Genomic DNA, 21455 nt, shown 5'->3' on the forward strand with positions numbered 1-21455 from the left:
TGAAATGCATTACTGCTTAATTAGCAAAAGCCTTTTGAGCCAGAGATGGCTTACTCAGGGTTTGCTGTGCCATCATGGAGACTCACGAAGACTGCAAGTTCCGGCCTTTCCCCTCGGCCCCAAACTCTCCAATCTCATTTTATCATGGACTCGGTGTCAAGCAAAACAAACCCCACGTTCAAAATTTATGGGGAATAAACCTTCTGGCAGTGGAAAGGTACACTCTGCAGTCTGGGGTCGGAGAAGTCTTTATGAGCAAAGGAAGAGAAAGCATATTCAGTAAATAGTATTCATCTCAGGACCTTGCCCTTGACTCTGGGAGAATAATTATTTCTCACTCTGATAATGATTTACAGGGCTATTCCAATTTTATTTCTGCCTTCCTTACAAAGGGTTTCCCTGGTGGCTCAGATGGTAAAGAATCTGCCTGCAATGCAGGAGACCTGGGTTCGATCCCTGGGTCAGGAAGATCCCCTGGAGAAGGAAATGACAACCCACTCCAGTATTCTTGCCTGAAGAATTTCAGTCTGAGAAGTCTAGCAGGCTACATACAGTCCATAGGATCACAAAGAATCAGACACAGCTTAGTGACTAACACTATCACTTCCACTTTCCATACAAAGGCATGCAGACATTATGCTAGAATTTTTATGCAGAGAAATTCTCTTGTTTAGCAAATTAAAAAGCTGGAAACATGACACGCCTGTTGCCTGCCACTGTTATTACCATGATCACTCCTGGTAATTTGATTTCTATGGCGGGTAGGGCAGGGCGATGAGGACTTGAACTTTTGCCCTGAAGTTTTGCCTGAGCAAATCCTTATGGAAAACTTCAATCACAAAGAAAGCAAACTTATAAGGCGGACATCATATGTAAGATAGAGAACTAATGGGAAGCTGCTATGTAATACTCACAGTCCAGCCTGGCGCTCTGTGACAACCTAGAGGGGTGAGGTAGGGGGAGGGGGGCTCACGAGGGAGGGAGCATATGTATACTTAGAGCTGATTCATGTCACTGTACAGCAGAAACCAACACGACACTGTAAAGCAATTTTCCTCCAATTAAAAAATAAATTTAAATAAGGAGAGAACTAAATACATGAAATAAAGCAATGATGTGATTTAAAACCAAACAAATGAAAAAACAACTTACAAGGTGGAGGAGGAAGAAGCTGCCAGAAAAAACCTATGACTGAGGTTTGGCCACTGCTCAGGGAGCAGAGTCCTCTCTTCAAGCCTCCGAGAAGTACCTGGCTCCTTTCTAGAAACGCAGGAATTGCTCAATTCCTTACAGCGTTTTGTGGCATCACACATCAGAGCCCATCAGCTGCTCCTTCATTTCCAGGTGGTGTGTATTTGGCTCAAATGAGCCTGGAGCATGGAAGGTCTCTGCGAGCTAACTTGGTCCAACTGCTGCTCCCTGTCTTGAAAACCACGAGCTGATCTTGGTGAGTTTATATTTAGTGATGTCAGGGGCTGCTGTTGGTCTTCCCAGGTGGCTCAGTGGTAAAGAATCTGCCTGCCAATGCAGGGGATGAGGGTTTGATCCCTGGGTTGGGAAGATCCCTGGAGGAGGAAATGGCAACCCACTGCAGTATTCTTGCCAGGATAATCCCATGGACAGACGAGCCTGGTGGGCTTCGGGCCATGGAAATGCAGAAAGTCAGACTCAACTGAGCATGCATGCATGGGGCTAAAGTCAGTTAAAAAAAGATTTGGATGTATGGGGATGAAAACTTTTAGAAAGCAATTTGGTAATAGCTAATAACAAGAAGGCTCATATCCTTTGATTTATACTTTTAAGAATTTATCCTGCATGTGTGCTAAGTCATGTCTGACTTTTTGCAACCCCATGGACTGTAGCCCATCAGGCTTCTCTGTCCATGGCGATTCTCCAAACAAGAATGCTGGAGTGGGTTGCCATGCCCTCCTCTAGGGGATCTTCCCAACCCTGGGGAAGAGATCAAACCAGTGTCTCTTATGTCTCCTGCATTGGCAGGCAGGTTCTTTACCACTAGCGCCACCTGGGAGTTAATCCTAAGAAAACCAATAAATTTTATATTCCAGGACTTATTCATCCTGGTGTTGCCTATAATTGCAAACATTTGAAACAAGCCAGTTGCTTAATAACTGTTGGTCAAATATATTTTGGTAAATTCATCTGATGGAATGTTCCACAGTCAAAGACTTGGGAAACACTAGGTGGTTAAAAAAAAAAAAATATATATATATATATATAAAATATTTACAGTATCATCGTAATTTTACAAGGAAATAAATGCATTTAAAATTGAGTAACAGATACATCACCAAATAGAAACAGAATTCTGAGTGATGAGATTATGGGTAATTCTATAATTTTTCTGTAATCAACGTTTATACCATTTGTATTCAATATCATAATATTATTTTTAAATGGTTCCACTTATATGATGGCTTTGAGTTCTCATTCCTGAGAATCAGGTCTTTCGGGGGCTGGCACAGACCCACCCAAATTTGGAATGAGTGAAAAGAGAACTGGGGAGCGGGAAGAGAGGGGAGTGGATGAGACGGTAAGGAAGGGCAGCAGGCGGGGTTTGGGGTTCTGGGCAGGGCAGCGCTGGGTGGGGGTAGGGAGGAGGAAAGAGGATCTAAGTCAAAGGTCTCTGGGGAAGTGAGGTTATTTCCCTTCCGGGAGGGCGGGAAGGTCAACATGTCCTGCCCGGGGCCACTGTCCTCTGACACGGGGTTATCAGGAGTGTGGCCAAAACCCAGCCACCCCATGTCTTGAGAAATGAGGTCAAGAGGTGCCCTGGGAGATAGTGAAGGAGACAGACCATGAAGGCACAGGATCACTCCAGTCACTGGATGCCCCTGGGTTGACTTACCTGGGGAGATACAAGCCGGTTTTCTCCAATCCAGGCCCCATTCACCTGGATCAAAATGACACCAACCACAAACCCCTCGTGAACAGGTCAACCACCGGTGATCCTGCTGGTCCCTAAGCCTCTCACCCCAGCAATGGCATCTGAATGGCACTTCAAAGTTTACACATCATTCCCATCATGGTCCAGGTGAGGACCTGTAGCACTCCTTTCAGAGAACACCCATTTACAATCTGAGTAGAGGCACGCTGAGGTTTTTAGGTCTCTAATTCCATCTGTGATACCTTCTGGTGGCTGGGATTATACTCAGCAAATGCGGATGGACGGCTGTTCTTCGAGCTACTACACAATGGAGGGAAAAGCAGTGGTATTAATGAAGATTCAATTGCTCCTTTAAAATACATTTACTAATGAATAACTTTGCAGATTCAGTTAGATCAACACCAGGAACCCAGAAAAGAGAATCAGCCATTTAGTGTAGACCAGCTAACGGCAGGTAAAATGGATGTTCTTTACGCAGACTTAGTCATCACCTACTGGGAGTTTTCATCTGAAAATCAATGTTTTTTAGAAAGCATATGACTTAAGGTCATGACATTCAACCTCTGACCCAGCAGAGCAGCCCTAAAGCCCACCAGCCAGCCTGTGTTGAATACCCCTGTGATGGGCACCTTGCTCCCTCTCCAGGAGAATATTTCATGTCTGCACAGATATGGTGGGTAGAAACTGCAGTGTGCAGTGATATATTTGCATAGATATGGTGGAACTGCAGTGTGAGGGTCATGAAAGAGGGCAGGGTTGAAGGGAATGTGCCTCAGTGTCCGAGGAGAGGGCAGGTAGCTGTAAGCATACCACATAGGATTATTATATCTGAATTTTAGAATTGCTATTTTAATCCTGGTGAGCAAATATGACGCAGCAGATACAAAAATGCTTACACAGCCTTCTTTGCTAGTGGAGTGGTGCTGGGTAAAAGTATTGGTCTACCACATGGTTTCATTATTTTGTAGATGAAATTTGATTCCCGCTTCCCATTGACTTCCATTAGCTTCTCATGCAAAGCTTAATTATAGTACATATAGTACATCCATCTCAGCTCCTCTGCTAGAAAGTTTTTACCCACAAGGAATTGAAAATCATAATCTAGACTTGGTTGGTAGCAGACTGTATGTGGGAAGTCACATGGAGTTACAGGTTCATTAACTCGGTTTGTTACCGTTTTGTGAGTATTGTGTGTCTCCTCTGTCAGACTGCATATTCCTTCAAGAAGTAATTACTCCTCATATGTGACTGTAGGCCCAACACTGAGCACACGCAGTACCTCACTAGCATGTGTTTGATAATTATTTGTAGAAGACTGTGTTGTATGTAGCACACTGAACAGCTGCTGAAGAATTAATACAATTAATAATGACCATCAAGCCAATGGTTTTATGTTAATAAAACTTCATAATTTAAAGAGCACACTGCATTTATTCAACCCCTGAAATCATAACATCTTGACGCATGTAAAAATTTTTGTAGTTTTAAAGTGCTTTGAAAGATATTTATTTTTTTTAACAAGTGGAAAATAATGTTCTTTAAAAGACACTGAACTTTTAGTGGAAAATGGTATTACCAGGAGCATGTAACAATTTGTTGATCCTCTTTAAGAAATGGGATTTTGATTTAAAATATATACGCAGCACTGAATGCCAAAATGATGGGTACACATGGTTGGAATTAAAAGTGAGATCTACTATTAAAGGCATCTGGGTGGTGTCTGAAGTTAAGAACGACCTTGAGAGGGGAGAGGGAAGGGTGTTGGGTCATTAGTGCTTCTGGAGATGAACTTCCTTGCTGTGTGAGGGGGTCTGAGTCAGTGGTCAGGACAGCCATGCAGGCTGACAGTCCCCTGAACTTCTGCGGCTCCAGGGACAGGGACAGGAATGTGGTTGACTTGAATATTCTTCAGGCAGCCAAAAAAGGATGTCCACACAGGAAGCTTTGGGGTTTTCAGATTCCCTGAAAGCAAAAGCAGGTGCATTTGATGGATCATTCATATTTAGTGGCGTGAATGCTTTCTTAGTGGGGTGAGAGACAATCTTCTTAAAGCAAAAGGTACCCCAGGGCTCAGGCCACCCTGTCATCTCCTGCCTTAAGTGGGTACCCAGCACACAACGTGTTGTGAGAAATCAACCACAAGACTACTTTTCACATCCTTCAAAGGAGATTCCACAGCCAAATCAACAGACAGCGACTCTGAGCTCCAGTGCTCTTTCATGGGTCATGGAAGGCTATAAAATTAACAACCGGACCATCTGGAGGGACATAAAACAATGAAGACTGACGAGGCTCTTTCCAGGCAAACTTCCAGTCTTGAACTTGACTTCATCTCAACCTGCCTGATTCCCCCATTCTGGCTCCACGAGGCTTAATAACTCACCATAACTAAGTGCCTGGAGGGGGAGAGACCAGTTTCTGAGGTCCTTGTCTGCTTCTTTATGATACCAGGCTCCTAGGTTCATCTGGCCTCTTAAGAGAGGTTGATAAATAAATCGTCAGCTTGGGACATTAGGGAGCCACAGCCATGGGGCCTGGGCTGCTGGGAAATGGCCTGTTGCTGGCAATCGGTTTCCCCAAAAGCTGGAGAAAGGGCTTCACTGTCTACACAGTCCAGCCGACGGGTGCCCTGCTGATGAGCCATGGGCGGGGCGGGGGGGGTCGCATTTGTTGGGTTAAGATGGACATGTTAAGAGTTGACGAGGTACACGGTGTAGAAGTCAGCACAGGAGTTACCTGGCACGCCTCCAATGTATAGACGCTCCAGCGGGCGGGCCGGTGGGAAGGGGTGTCGTCCGGCCGTGTAGCTGTCGTCTGCGTCCAGTTTCAGGTGCAGGATGTGCTGTTTTATGGTGACTGGAGGGAAAGGAGGTGGTCAGATCTATCACCCGAGGAGAGCCCTGCCCACTGTGCAGTGTCTACACCTGCACGCCAGCGCTGGCTTCTTTCTAACTCACTCCTGTCGGACCTGAGGGAGCGCTGCTCGAGGGAATTCCATTGACCTTAACATAAATTCAACTAATTTCTCACCACCAGGTGCTGTGTAGGTGTTTCCACATATATGACAGAACTTATTCCTTAAAATGAATCCGTGAGGAAGGCATTCTCACTCGTTTCCCAGATAAAAGACTATCCCCCTCAGCCACTGAGGAGCTTGACAAGTTATACACTGAATGAGCTGGGATTTAAGCCCCAGTTTCCTGTTCCCTTGTGGCTCAGCTGGGAAAGAATCCGCCTGCAATGCGGGAGACCTGGGTTCAATCCCTGGGTTGGGAAGATCCCCTGGAGAAGGGAAAGGCTACCCACTCCAGTATTCTGGCCTGGAGAATTCCATGATTCTGTATAGACCACGGGGTCACAGAGAGTCGGCCACAACTGAGCGACTTTCACTTCACTTCACTTCCTGTGCTCCAGAGGCTTGGTTCCCATGATGGGTCCTTCCCAGAAGGCATGGACTGACTTCTGAAAACTGACTTCAAAGACTGTGGCTCTTGACCCTCTAAATAAAACTCCTCCCACGTTAAAAACCTTAACCAATTGTGATGGAGTTAGCTTTTAGCCAAGAAAGTGTTAGTCGCTCAGTTGTGTCCCACTCTTTGCAACCCACCAGGCTCCTCTGTCCATGGGATTCTGCAGGCAAGAACACTGAAGTAGGTTGCCATTCCTTTCTCCAGGGGATCTTCCCAATGCAGAGATCAAACCCAGCTCTCCTGCACTGCAGGCAGATTCTTTACCATCTGAGCCACCGGGGAAGCCCCTGGTATTCTAGCCAATACAGTTTAGTATATCACCAAACTCATACATGTAAGTTATTCATAAAATACCAGATTCAATTTGAGAGGCTGTGCCTGTTCTCTGTCAAGTGGTTTGTCTAAATCTTCGGCATTAATACTAAATGGTTGTTGAAAAAACAACCCAACAATGAACTTTAGCAATAGTAAGAGCAAACATTTACTGAGCACTTAGTATATATTGGACACTGCTAAGCACTTTATCGGAAAAGGCAATGGCAACCCACTCCAGTGTTCTTGCCTGGAGAATCCCAGGGATGGCAGAGCCTGGTGGGCTGCCATCTATGGGGTTGCACAGAGTCAGACACAACTGATGTGACTTAGCAGCAGCAGCAGCAAGCACTTTCTATGTGTTATACCATTAATTTACACAACCCTGGTAGGTGTATCACTATTTTTATCTCCATTGTGTTGATGACAAAACTGAAGATAAAGAGAAATTAAGTAGCTTGCCCAAGGTCTCATAGGTAAGGGCTGAAACTGAGATCTGAACTTGGTTACTTCTGAAGCCAAAATCTAAGTCACAATGTTATCCTACCTTGAAAACAAGCACAGCTTATCAGTTTGCTAGGCTTAAAAACAAACAAACAAACAAAACTCTCAAAGTGTTATGGAGAACTGGAACCAAGAATTATGTAAATATGACTGGGGCTGAGTGAGAAGGGACAGGTTCCCAGAATGTTAGCCTGGTGGCCTGATCCTGGTCAAATGCTAATGGATGGATGAACCAAGACCACGCTGGGACATTCAAGCCCGAATGGGAAAGGAGACTGTTTCAGCCTGTGAACAACAGGCTTCCGAACATCATACCTGCCACCGAGTGCCACTGTCCATCACACAGAGCCTGCTTGGGTGTCACCGATGTCAAGACCCCACCTGCCTCACTGCCCACAGAGGCCGTGACCTGGAACACACATGCATTTTCCTATTTCCTTCAGAAAGGCAGGTGGAGCCCATGTCCTGCCATGTCCCTTCCCAGCCCTTGCACCCTGACCTCCCAGGAGCCCTTGAAATATGGGTGCCCCCACCCATACCAGGTGGTCACGTGGGGGCCAAGGCTTCATAAGCATCTCTCTGCAGCATCCCTTTCAGGCATGTGAGCTGCAAACCCAGGGCCTGGGCTGAACCTGATGCCAAAGGCAAGGAGCCTTTCCTCTGACCTTCAACCTTGATCCCATCAGATCGACTCAAAAGTTACTGATTAGCCTCCAAGAACTGCCTGAGTTATTAGTATGCGATAGTTGGATTGTTCAGGAAGACATGCGAAATTTGGAAGGCAAAAATGCTGGCTGAGGCCTACATGTTGCTGAAAAGGCCAGCCAATTATATAATTCCATGAACATGGGCCTTCAGGAGGGTTCTCATCCAAGGAATTCAGCAGGCTAACCGACCGAGTCTGCTCTGGGGACATGCCAGGGTCAGGCATTCAACGTGCTATAGTGCAGAATTTCACATTCCCACTCTGGGCCAGGATCCTCCATGGGCTGAATCAAGGTCAAGGAAATGAGAGGACTGAAATAAGCATGTGGATAAATAATTTACATTTAATTTGCAGGTCCTCAGACAGTGCAGCCTCTTCTTGGGCAATTTTCGAGCTAAACAGTGTCATAGCTGTTAGTTAGGAAGGTTACTGGATTTTGTTTCGGGGGGTCGGATTTTTTCCTATCCAGAAGCTCTCACTGGAGGCGTTTCCCAACCCCTCCCATGAAAAGTGAGGCTTGTCTGCACCACCGTTAAGCACAGCTGCTTGCTCCTCTGGCCCACGAGAGGCCTGCTCGCACTGCACGCTGCAGCTTAATAAAAAAAAGCATCCAAGAGTTTGGGCTACTATATTTTATCCTGAGAGTTTTCCCTCATGTTTAATAAACTGGAAGTCTAGAGGTACAAGAAAATGGCGTCATTATCAATCTTTGCCTTAAGGTCTTAATTGAGAGAAGCTTCCTGGAAGAATTTGGTTTTAAAGAGATTTTTTTGAAAAGGTAAGAGATGGACTTCCCTGGTGGTCCAGTGACTAAGATTTCATGCTCCCAATGTACGGGGCCCTGGGTCCGATCCCACATGCCACAACTGAGAGTTCTCATGCTATAACTAAGACTCAGCGCAGCCAAATAAATAAATAAATATTTTTTTAAAAGGTAAGAGGTAAACGTGGGGGGTGAAAATAAGACATGGAGTAGGCCTGTGAGTGACGGGAAGGATGGAGCAGCAGCATGCACTGAAGAAGGAATCCAGGAAAAGCTGAAGGAAGGCTGGATGCAAACCCGGTGATCAGCCTGCCTGCAGGGACCAGAAAGGCCAGTGCGCCTTGTAGACAGGGTCAGGGGAAACTGACCCAGAGGACACAGGGCCATGGGCCTGGGTGTAACGCAGTATAGATAGTTGGTGAGAAAATCCATCCCGTGAATTCTGGTCCTGCCCTTATGAATAAAAGGAGAGACGTGACAAGGTGAAGCGGAGGTGAGAAAAATGAAACTGCTTTGAGTATACAGCAGCTTCTCTTCTGTTGGGCGAAAGCCCTCAGATATAAGCATTATTCTCCACGTTTTAATTCAGTTTTTCCCTTTTTTGGCCATGTCACACCGTATGTGGGATCTCGGTTCCTTGACTGAGGACTGAAACTGTACCCCCTGCATCAGAAGCTCAGAGTCTTTACCACTGGACTGCCAGGGAAGTCCTATTCTCTTTTTAAAGATAAAGAAAGTGACTCTGAAAGAGGTTAAGTAAGTTCCCTAGGGCCATTTAACTAAGTGGTGGAGCTGAAATTCAGCCCAGCCTGTTTGCATCTGCCCAGCTTTAAAGATGAAGAACAGAAAACAAGACGACCAAATTGCTTGCTAAACCAAAAGAGCAGCCCTGAAGTGATGTCTCTTAAATACGAGATCGGATTCCACTCTACCATAACTTCACCTACCTTGGTCTCCAGGAACAGTATGTGGTTCTAACACAGATTCTCATCCCCTCCCATGTCATCAGAGGACTACGCACCTTTCCTGCTTCCATATAAACGCATAAGTGCTCCCCCGGTTGACTTCCAATGTGAATGAGAATTCCAGTGAGGCTTCTCGGACGAATGCTGAAAACAAGCTTAAATTCTGGCCCCAGCGACACAGAGTTAGCTTTCAAAAGAAAATTAAAGAAACACGTAACACATCATAATTCAAGAAAAAGGATAAAAGTTCTTCAGAATCAAGGCTATGAAGATTGAAATGCTTCCAAACTGCTCCTTACCTAGGATGATATGACCTCCTTCTTGGGAGAAATAAATGCCTTTCTCCAAAGAGCCACCCAAGCAGGGAGACACCCCAAAACTTGCAGAAGGGGTTTCCAGGGGTTTCAGATCCAACTGAAAGTTCCTCAGGCAGCCCACAAAGCTGTTCTGGGGAAGGCTCTGCAACCAAGCAGAAGAGAAAGCAAACTGCATGACCCACAACTCCCAGAAATGCACAGGCAGCCAAGGTCATGGGTGAGGGCGGTTGTTCAAAAAAGCAGGAAGGAGGGGGATCCATCCATCCTGCTTCCAAGAGTCAGGTGGGGCTGACTGGTCCATTCTGGCTCCCTCCACGGTGCCAGAAAACATGGATACCAGGTGTCTTGTGGGTGGTCAAAGTTTGAAGGTGTTGCTAAACCAAGGGGTGTGGGTGCAGAGAGCAGGAACAGTGGAGATGGCTACCTGGTGTGGAATCAAGACTAGAGGGGGTGTATTTGCAGCAACGTGGATGGACCTAGAGATTGTGTGAAGTAAGTCAGACAGAAGAGGAGAAAAACCATATGACATCCCTTATATGTGGAATCTAAAGAGAAATGATATAAATGAACTTACTCACAAAACAGAAAGAGACTCACAGATTTAAGAGAACAAACTTATGGTTGCTGGGAGGAAGGGATAGATAGGGACTTTGGGATGAACGTGTACACACTGCTATATTTAAAATGGATAACCAACAAGGACCTACTGTATAGCACATGGAACTATGCCTAACGTCTTATGGCAGCCTGGATAGGAGGGCAATTTAGGGAGGTATGGCTACATGTATATTTATGGCTGAGTCCCTATCCTGTTCACCTGAAACTATCACATTATTAATTGGCTATATACCAATATAAAATAAAAAGCTTAAGAAAAAAGAATAGAGGGGGTGACTTGACCCCAAGCCACCATCAGAGCTGAAACAAGGGGGAATTTCCACCTTGCAAGTTCACAGATCTCCATATCTCTTTGCAGGTACAAAATACTTTAGAGTTTCATAAGCCTGTGTGATAGCTTAAGGCAGGGCAGCTGACTGAAAAAAGAGGCCAAAACATTCCCAAAATAATAAAGTGTAAAAATGCTCCTACATTGTTGGGCCCAGTGCACTGTCAAGGAATCACAAATGCTGGAGGGGTTAAGATCAGACACAGAGGATGGGATCAAAAGGCCTGCGTGGAGCCTCATGGCTGCCCAAAGCGGGCCTGGAACAAGGGCTCCTCACTTGGGGCCTGGGGATGAGCTTCTGGGGTTCTCTGATCCCTTAAATTATATATCAGAAGTCCAGTGCATTTTCCCAGGGAGAAGAGCTATAACTTCCATGAAATTTTCCAAAAAGTTAATAAATCGCTGAATAAAATCCCTCAGCACTCTTGTGGAGTAAATGCCTTTAGGACTCTGACATCCTACACGACAGATGCAAGACACGATCATTTTAAGGGAATCCCATGGCATTCTAGAGGCTTGTGGTGTCGGCGTCAACAGCAGAGTACTGATTGGGCCTCCTGCGAAATTTCTAATTTCTTCAGATTTGCCGTCATGAACAATGATGAGCCTGTATCTGACATGATGCTCAGAGCCTCCAGGACAGGCCATAACCTAACTCAGAATCCTCAAAGACGCTGTGTGTCTTGAGGTAGCCACTGGGGGACTGGATGTTGCCAGCCCTTTGAAAGGACGTGGAGGAGGGCAATCCAGTGGTTTCCATCCTCGGGGTGAAGGAAGGCTGCAAACGGGACCTTGCATGTAAAGGATGTTGTAAGTGGGGTGCGATTGGTTGTCTCAGATTTTAGGATCTTGAGTGTGATTTATTCAAGTCAAAAGATCATCCAAATTGTGCCCCTGAATTGCTACCCTGTCCTGTGATTTCTCTGAGAAACAGGTACAGAGGCTGTAGAAAAACAAGCAATGAGTAACCTCCTTAGCAATTAACATGTTATCCATTATACATGTGTTACATTATATATGTATAGATTATACAGCATACATGTAGAGATTATATGTTACATTATAACATTGTAGATAATACATAAATTATGTTACATATTACTTGTGATACATAAATAGCAGTTACTATATACAAAGAGTAAAACAGTACTTTGACTGGCTGGGGCTTTGGCCCAAACCCCAGTACAAAATTCAAGTGGGCCAGGATGAGCCCTGTGGAGTCATCACAGGCAAGGACAGGTCAGCCTGACCGTCTAGAACCCACTCTGGCAGAATTGCCCTGCTTTAATTACATCCATTTCCAGCCCAGAATGGAGTCTGATCCCTTCCCTCACACCAGAATGGGCGCCCACGGAGAGGGAAGGGGCAGGAGGGGCTGAGCATCTGGTAGCGCATTTGCCAGAAGACAGTCCCTGGGTCGGAACTGTTAACAGGCCCATGTTCACTTCGTGAGCAAAAAGGGCAAATCTGGGAGAAGAGTGATGGGTGGGTTTGGCCACCCCAAATAACCAGGGCAGTGAGCACTCTGGCCTCGTGGAGGAGACGAGGGAAGGGGCACCCACAGAGCTCAGCCCTGCGGCCACAGCCCCATCGGAGCCTTTGAACCTGACAAATCCAGGCACGTGCCCCTCCTTCTGGGGACAGACAGACTGGTGACTTCCCCTTCAGCCCAAATTTTCCCCAAGATTGGTTCTTGGGATAATTTTATCTTATAACATGTTGAATAACATTAAAACACAGATTCGGTTTTTAAAATAAAGTACTTTGATACTCTTGAATATCTTATAAAACTTAGAAGGTGACTTGTTCTCATCTATGGCTCCGAAGCATCCCTATTTACCTTTGGCTTCCCTGATGGAGCCGATCCCAAGTAAACTGGTGCTCTGAGGCTGATGGTGGAATTTCCAGGCAGACGTCCCTCCCGAGTCCTCAGACCATCCACAACCATGCGCCCCTTGCCTCCATCTTGCCCAAATGTCACCTTAAGGATAAAGAAAATAAGTTAACTGTATTCTTACCTTCAACAGCTGGCATTGCAGTTTATTAGTGGTCACAGGAATTAAAAAAAAAAAATGTTTCTATCCCTTCAAGTAGCTTTGAAAAATCAGAGATTTTTTCCCTAGTGTTTTTCATCATCCTTATTTTGTGAGATTATGTTAGATATTAACCAGAGTGAGCTTAAAACATGAACTAAAAAAAGATTCTCATAAGTGAACAAAAATAAATAGCTGGCCTGGAAACTTAGACAAAAGACAAATAACTGGAGTCAAAGGATCATAAATAAACACACATCCATGCAACGCAGGGGAAGGAAGAGTTTGTGCAGAGCTAAGACAGGGAAAGCCACACACTCCTCTGAATGGGGGCCCTGGAGAAGAGACCAAGAGCTACTTCTTGTCTAACAAGAGGAGCAAGTGTTTTCAACTCTTTGCTAAAAGTCAGGATCCCTGGACTCTGGTGTGGACTCTGCCACCTCATGGCTACCAGACTATTCACTAACGACTCCCCAGTGTAGATGCCCAGCTGGGACTGCTGGTCTCCAGCATCTACTAACACCTGGGCGTGGATGTCTTACAGGCAATTCGATCGAAGGATATTCACAACAGAACCATTCTTACCCAGCCACACCCACCTTCCCCACATCTTCTCCATCTCATCTCCACTACTGACCCCAATGCTGGTCCAAAATCACAGGACTCCATCTTGACTCCTCTCTTTCCAGAGGAGTCAAGAGGCCCTCTGGGCTCTGCCTTCAGACGCATCCACTCTCTCCCCCTCCGCCTTGGTCTCTTGAACCAAAGGCAACGGCATCCATCTGGTCTTCTACTTTTGCTCCTTTTTAAATGCTTCAGCTAAAGAGGGTTTGGAAAAGATAAAGCTGATCGTGTAATGCTTTTTTTTCCTTAAAGTTTTAGACTCTCTAAAAGCTTCAGAGACTCAGAATAAAATCCCAAATCCTCACCTAATCCAGTGCTTAAATGACCTGGGCCTGCCTCACCCTGCATCCCTGGTGGCTCAGATGGTAAAGAATCTGCTTGTAATGCAAGAGACCTGGGTTCGATCCCTGACTTGGAAGATCCCCAGGAGAAGGAAATGGCAACCTACTTCAGTATTCTTGCCATGGAGAATTCCATGGCTAGAGGAGCCTGGCGGGCTACAGTCCATAGGGTCACAAAGAGCCGGACATGACTGAAGCGATTTAGCATGCATGCACACACTTGCCTTAAACTGCATTTCTTTAACCCCAGGATGCCTTTAGGCAAGAGATGAGAGGCTGAGGATGTGGGCCCTTATACCTGTGCTCTAGAGAAAGCATTCCAGACTCAGAGAAGGGTCTGGAGGCCTGGAAATTGTCCTGAAGGAGAAAAATGGTCCAGGGTGCAAGGACAGGAACAAGAAAGGAGCAGTCCACGGAGCTGTGAGGCGGGGAGGATCTGAAGAAGCAGAGAGGAAAGCCCGTCTTGGCATCTAGGATGACGTCCATGCATGGCACGTGCAGGAGTCTCTGGGCTGAGATGCTGGGGTGCTCGGTGCCTCTGACCTCCCAGTGCTCGCACCCTCCTGCCTGGAAGAACGCTGAGACTTCCGTCTTCAGCTACTGGCAGTGAACTTGGCCCCAGGGGAGGTTCTAAGGCAGCCCCAGAGCTCACCGTGTGCCACTTCCCGTCACTGCACTTCTCTCTGCTTTTGAGTTTCAGTTTTTTCCCTTCTGCTCCCAGGGCAAAGACCAGCCGTCCTTTTGAAAGATAAAGAGCCATAAAGGAGCTCCTAGTCCCCGTATAAAACACCAGCCCTCTGGACGCTGTCGTCAGCACATCCACGGCAAACTGTGACCTGCAGGGGAAAGACAGCAAAAGGAGAAGAAGGAAAACAAGAGGTTTGTCGTGTTTCTTCAAATCTCTAAAGCCGGGAGAGAGGGTAAGGAGCAACCCCCCACTACTCCATAATTTAAGTGAATAAACTAAGACATGTAATTGATTAAACAACCTATTCCTTTGGGAGTTTTTAAAAGCTTGTTTTTCAGCGGTTAAAAGTTTTGTTGTATAATTTCCTTATTGTGTTGGGGAATAAGAGGAAGTTTTATGACAACCTCAGCTAGTGATGTAAGTCCCAGTGAATGGCAAGGAAGAAGATGACCTACTTAGAAAACTATGGTAAAATGCAATAACATAAAGCTTAGCATCTTAACCATTTTTAAGAATACAGCTCAGAAGTGTTAAGTACCTTCACTGCTGTGCAGCAAATCTCCAGAACTCTTTTGTTTAAAACTGAAACTCCCTACACATTAAACAACAGCTCTGTATTCCCTCCTTCCCACAGTGCCTAGCAACCACCATTCTGCTTTCTGTCTCTAAGAATCTGACTGTTCCAGGTGTTTCATAGAACTACAATCACACAATATTTGTCTTTTTGCAACTGGCTTATTTCACTGAGCAGCCTCGATTTTTAAACCCAGTGAATATGCTTTCTATTTCATATACACACAGGGAAAAGAAAGTTGCGAGGAAAAGTCAGAGAAAAACTTGAATAACAAGGATTTGAGTTAAGCATCGGGTAGGCATTTTCTTTCTGTAAGACATATTTAACACAGAAGCACAGAAGTCCAGATCCACCTTCTCTTGCCCACCCTTATGTTTCTCAGACCTTAATATCTCACCTTTGATGGAACAGGAATTAAGCAAGCCTCATGCAGTAAAAGCAGAGAGTTAAAGTTAATATTCCTTTGCAGGATGGTTGCACATAGGCACGTGTGGCTAAGCAAGCTTTACTTTCTATGCAAACTCATATCCATTCTTCCATTTACTTATTCATTCAACAAATATTTAATGAGTGGGTCGTATGTACAATGCACCATGATGAGCTCTGAGAATGAAGCAATGGATGTTTCATTCTTTGACAGGTCTGTGGTGTGTAGATGCCCTGGCTGTGGTTTATTCGCTAAGTCATGCCCAGTGGACTGTAGCCGGCCAGGTTCCTCTGTCCATGGGATTTTCCAGGCAAGAATACTGGAGCAGGTTGCTATGCCCTCCTCCAGGGGATTTTCCCGACTCAGGGATGGAACCCGCATCTGTCTCCTGCATTGGCAGGCGGCTTCTTTACCTCCACCGCCACCTGGGAAGCCCTAAGAAACAGTTACTGAATTGAATTAAATGGAAAATTTGAAGGCAGAATCAGGAAGCAGAAGAAATACTGACATTGTTACATCTCTCTGTTTTTTAATACTGTGAGGCTGAGCAAACCTGGAGATGCACTTTCATTCTTCAGATTTGCAAGTTTCCTTGAGGGTAGAGTTCCTCAAAATGAAAAAGAAATCTATATTTGTGAGATTAAACCGACCAGATGGTGACACTGCTCAGTATGTCTCTTGGTGAAGCTGTGTGTTAGTGCGGAGGTTTGGAGAACGAGGGTTAGCCAATTTGAGGAGGATATTAGAACTTGCTACAAAATTAAAGTACTTTACATATGTGGGCTTTGTTATTGGACTTGACATTTGCTTTCCAGCATTATTTCTTAAAGCAATTTTCTTTCAGAAAAGACTAACTGACTAACACCCCCAAAAGACATCAATACCTTCAAATCCTGGCATATTGCACTGCAGCTATGAGTCTTTATTGCTGAGGATTGGAAGGTAAGGCAGAGAGAAAAGAAGAATTTTTTTTTTTTACATTCACCCAGAGGTTAAAATGGTGATGAAAGGGGAAGTCGCTCAGTCATGTCTGACTCTTTGCAACTCCTATCCCTATACAGTCCATGGAATTCTCCAGGCCAGAATACTGGAGTAGGTAGCCTTTCCCTTCTCTAGGGGATCCTCCCAACCCAGGTATCAAACCCATGTCTCCTGCATTGCAGGTGGATTGTTTACCAGCTGAGCCACCAGGGAAGCCCAAGAATACTGGAGTGGGTAGCCTACCCCTTTTCCAGGGATCTTCCAGACCCAGGAATTGAACAAGTGTCTCTTGCATTGCAGGCGGATTCTTTACCAACTGAGCTATCAGTGAAGTCCCTAAAATGGTGGTACAGGGTTTTAAAGCAGAGACCAAACTTGTTAGAATATAAATCAGGATGAGAATGACAGAATAGTCCAAATCTTGCAAGATCCTGAAAATACACTCTGATTGCTACAGTATTGGGGACTGAAAACATTTTTAAATTATATGTACTAAGGATTACTTTTTCCCACTTTCCCTTTAAGAATATTACTTTTTCCATTTATTGTATATACTTCAGTGTTGGATGGGAAGATGCCTGGGTTGAAGCATCAGAGGAAGCCAGATAGGTCGCCACAGTGAATGTGCTGAGAAAAGAGGCAGGAGAGAAGGGGCCATGGAGGGAGGGGGGAAGGCAAAGCTCGAGGAACAGCCTCAGAGCTGGGGTGGAGGGAGGGAGGCTGCAGGGCGGGGAAAAGGCAGTGCACGCAGCATCCCAGGGAGACTGCTGCCATCATGGTCAGCGTGACTTAAGGAGCAGCGCTGGGGAGCGGGTCGGCCCAGGAGGGGCGAACAGCTGAGAAGGACACCACCTCTGCCGTCTGCCTGTCTCCCACTGACAGCTTTGCCAGATCAGGGATCTCCATAATGTCCACGAGTCTACTGCAGTCTGCAGCCGGAGCCTAGGATCACTGCCAGAGCTTGGCCCCTCCCCTTCCGGCTTTCACACAGCCCCTCCCCTTCCGGCTTTCACACCTGCCTGCGAATCACACACTTGCTTACTGAGCCCGCCTCCTCCGAGGGCCAGCTCATTCCAACCTATGATCTCTCTTCCCTCCAGGCACGACACTACCAACCCTATTTAACTGATGAGAAAACTGAGGTTCGAAGAGATGGAGCAGTTTGTGGAAACACGTGAGGCAGGGGTAATTGTGCCACGTTTAAACGTGGCATAGACAAGTTGAACAGCAGCATATAGCGGCCTTGGAGTTGCCCCTCAGAGCTCCTTTCTGGGGCACAGTGGTCTGGCAACACCCAGCTGCCCCCTCTCTCAGAACCATAGTGGCACCCTGTGACTCCCAGCCACACATCAAGCTCAGAAGAAAAGAGCCAAGCCATTCTGCCAACACTGGTGATGATCTTTGCTTGCGATGCCCACTCGCCAGGCTGACTTCCTCGGAGCTTCCCTGCTGTCTGGGGCTCTTCCCACCTCTGTCTGCCTTCCCCTCTCCTTTCACAGTACCCCCGCCACGTCTTAGCTGAAGGCTCTCCCCACCAGCTCCTGCTCCCCCTTTTATCTTCCAGGGGAACAGCCATTCTCTTGCGCATCTAATCTCATCTTGACATCTGCACTCCCAGGACCTGAACTGGCTTGTGGCCTGAGGTCACACAGTGAGCCAGTGGCCGAGCGAGTGGATGGAAAGCCAAGATCGGAAAGCCAGGTCTTTTTGACTTTCGGGCAATTCTGCCTCGTAGATAAGTCACCAAAGAATTCTGGGCACCGTTTTATTTTTGTCTCCTTCAAATCATATGAAAATGACAAGCCTCGCCTTTCTTTTTTTCCTGACACAATTAATATCTCTGCTCATTCCCTCCTCCTGCAAAGAGATGCAACTTGTTAGCACAAAACGTCCCAATGTATTCTCTAAAGATGATGTTATCTGGCACCAAGTCTTCCTGAAAGAATGATTTTTCTCTGACTGTAGAATGCAGGAGAAGAAAGGTGATGTATCACAGAAATAAATAGCAGCTTTGGAAAGACATATCGGCCTTATTTTTAGCACACTGTCAGTTTTAAACCAGAGCTGAACTGATTGTTTCAGGGTCTGAGCAGCACCTGTCACGTGTGCCTCTGGCCACATGGAGGAAGGGTGCTCCAGTGGCTGGGCAGGCCAGGACCTCTTTTCATAAACATGGTTGTTCCCCACTTCACTGGACTTCCCACGTGGCTCAGCAGTAAAGAATCCTCCTGCCAAGCAGGAGACACAGGTTCGATCCCTGTGTCGGGAAGATCCCTTGGAGTAGGGCATGGCAACCCACTTCAGTACTCTTGCCTGGGGAATCCCATGGACAGAGGAGCCTGGCGGGCTACAGTCCATGGTATCACAAAGAGCTGGACATGATTAAGTGACTAAACAACAACAAGCCCCTTCCTCAGTGGCAAGTGCCTGGCATCATGGCAGTTAGTCTGCCCTAGTGTAGAATCCTACACAGAGTCAGAGTCTGAGTTGGCGTGGGGCAAAAACATGAAATAATACCTGGGTTTCAGCAACTCCTGGGGAAGCATGAATAACAAGTGGCTGGTGGGACTGTCCCCAAACCGGAGGGCTCTGTGGCTGGTCTGGACGCCTGGAAGTGGTGGGCAAGACTGAGCCTCTCTCCATGCCTTCGAGCTCCTCGGGGAGATGGCTGGCGCATCCTGCAATGGCTGTGTGGGAGAGAAACCAAAAATCAGGACAGCTAATTATCTGGGGGCAGGGTGGAGAACGCCTGTCTAGCTAAGTGCCTTGCTCAGTTTTGACTTTTGATTCTAAGAGCTGAATTCAATAGGGATGAATTTATTCTGGGGAGGGTGCATGTTGCTCCCATCTTACACAGGTCTGTGGTACATGGTACCAGCAGGTATCCAGAGCACCTCCCCTCCCTGGGGGCTTGCTTCCCTGGTGGCTCAGACAGTAAAAAATCTGCCTGCATTGCTGAAGACCTGAGTTTGATCCCTGGGTTAGGAAGATGCCCTGGAGAAGAAAATGGCTATCCACCCCAGTATTCTTGCCTGGAGAATCCCATGGACAGAGGAGCCTGGCTGGCTACAGTCCATGGGGTCACAAAGAGTTGGACACGACTAAGCAACTAACATTCCTCTTCCTGGAGCTTCAGAAGACCGACAGTGGTTCTCAAGAGAAGAACCACAGTAGTTCTTGAGAGAGGTAGCATTCAACCATTTTTATCAAGAAAAACAAAAAACCTCACTCCAGTGAGTGAAACCTTGGGCTCCAGTGAGTGGTTCTGAGTTCACCTCCCCTAGCCTCCTTTCTCCTCCAAACTACCCCTGTTCACCAAGCTTCCCAAACCCGTAGAGAGCACACGTGAAGAGAAAACATGACTATGAAGAGCACACTCTCTGGGGCTCGACAGCCCTAAGTTTTAACTCCAACTCTACTTACTGGGTGCTCTCGGGCAGTCTTTTTAACCTAAGACTCAATTTCCTGACCTGTAAGGTTGGCATTTTATTCTGCTCTTTAGGGGTATGGTGAGAACTGAGGGATGAGAGAACACACGTGCAAAGTGTCTGTACCTGTGAGTCCCCCACATCCTGCTGCCTCCCAGCTTTGGGCTTCTGTTTGTGGAGCAACAACATTCACTCATCTAAATTCAACCCAAACTCCAGACCCGGTCTGGCTATCTCCTCCTCCAAAAAGAACATCCAAAGCCCCTGATCTCAGTAGCAGGACAAGGGCCTGCTGACCATTCGTGTCCCTCTCAAGTTATTAGTGTGTTTAATTATAATAAACCCATTCCAGTGTTCTTGCCTGGAGAATCCCAGGGACAGGGGAGCCTGGTGGGCTGCCGTCTATGGGGTCGCACAGAGTCAGACACGACTGAAGCAACTTAGCAGCAGCAGCATTGCATTGCATGCCTACCACGTGCCACATGTTTTATGCCTATTACCTCACTGGACCCTCACAACACCATGAGATATTACCTATCCTCATTTATAAGGCTTGCCCAGGCAGATTCTTTACCTGCTGTGCAGGAGACCTGGGTTCAGTTCCTGGGTCAGGAAGATCCCCTGGAGAAGGGAATGGCAACCCACTCCAGTATTCTTGACTGGAGAATTCCATGGGCAGAGGAGCCTGGTGAGCTACAGTCCCTGGGTTGGAAAGAGTCAGACATGACTGAACGACTAAGTACTCACTATCCTCGTTGATGCTGCAGGAAGCAGACCCACAGAAAGGTTAATTATTCAAGAACACTCACGTAAGTAACTGAGAAAACTGGATGCAAACCCAGGAAGGCTGTCCCCAAAGTCCAGTATTTAACCACAAAGCCTGGTGGCCTTCTCTCTGTTATTGGGCTTTTGGAGGCAGAATTAATTTCATATTCTGTCTAATCTGAGGGCTTGCATGGAACAGGGAACATTACATCCAGTGTATTCACTGGGTCTCGCACATCAATCGCACCATGCCACTCTTCTGCTGATGCCCCCAGAGACACCTGCCAGTCTCCCACCAGCTTTCCACCTGCTTGAGGCACCTGTCACTCAATATGCCACCAACTCCATTCATTCTCCTTCCGTCTAAAGGCTTGTCCTTATCCTCTCTACACGACTGACTTCTCCATCCACCCAGTAACCTGCACTAGTTGCCTCAGACTTATATTAACTCCTGCCTCCTCTGCCACCCACCTTCAATTATTATATGGTCTGATACATTCCATCCTCTGAATAGCTCCGAGTCCATATTCATCTCCACCAGGACTGTGCTAATTTAGCTTCTCAGTAACTCTCAGCCTTACAGAGAAAAAAATGACTCTTATGACTTCATTCCTGATGGGGGTGTTCTAAAGATGATCTCTTCCTAAGAGTTAATGACAACACTTTGGGATTTATGAAATATATTTTCTCTTAAATACCATTGAAT

The 21455-nt window shown here is 46.4% G+C and overlaps 1 protein-coding gene across 2 annotated transcripts in view; it reads right to left on the reverse strand.

Moving 5' to 3' along the window:
* Positions 1 to 4595: 4595 nt before the first annotated feature.
* LAMA3 (laminin subunit alpha 3) overlaps positions 4596 to 21455 on the reverse strand; it is a 78785-nt gene continuing 61925 nt past the window's right edge. For both annotated transcript variants that reach the window (XM_068993765.1, XM_068993764.1), the window contains 8 exons: positions 19074 to 19243; positions 14539 to 14722; positions 12729 to 12869; positions 9925 to 10084; positions 9682 to 9812; positions 7507 to 7600; positions 5642 to 5761; positions 4596 to 4867 (listed from right to left, as the gene is read on the reverse strand). In XM_068993765.1, coding sequence (XP_068849866.1) covers positions 4722 to 4867; positions 5642 to 5761; positions 7507 to 7600; positions 9682 to 9812; positions 9925 to 10084; positions 12729 to 12869; positions 14539 to 14722; positions 19074 to 19243 — 1146 coding nt within the window. In that variant the 3' untranslated portion in view covers positions 4596 to 4721. The remainder of the gene's footprint in view (positions 4868 to 5641; positions 5762 to 7506; positions 7601 to 9681; positions 9813 to 9924; positions 10085 to 12728; positions 12870 to 14538; positions 14723 to 19073; positions 19244 to 21455) is intronic.

This window comes from Capricornis sumatraensis, chromosome 21 (assembly GCF_032405125.1).
Source record: "Capricornis sumatraensis isolate serow.1 chromosome 21, serow.2, whole genome shotgun sequence".
Lineage (NCBI taxonomy): Eukaryota > Metazoa > Chordata > Mammalia > Artiodactyla > Bovidae > Capricornis > Capricornis sumatraensis.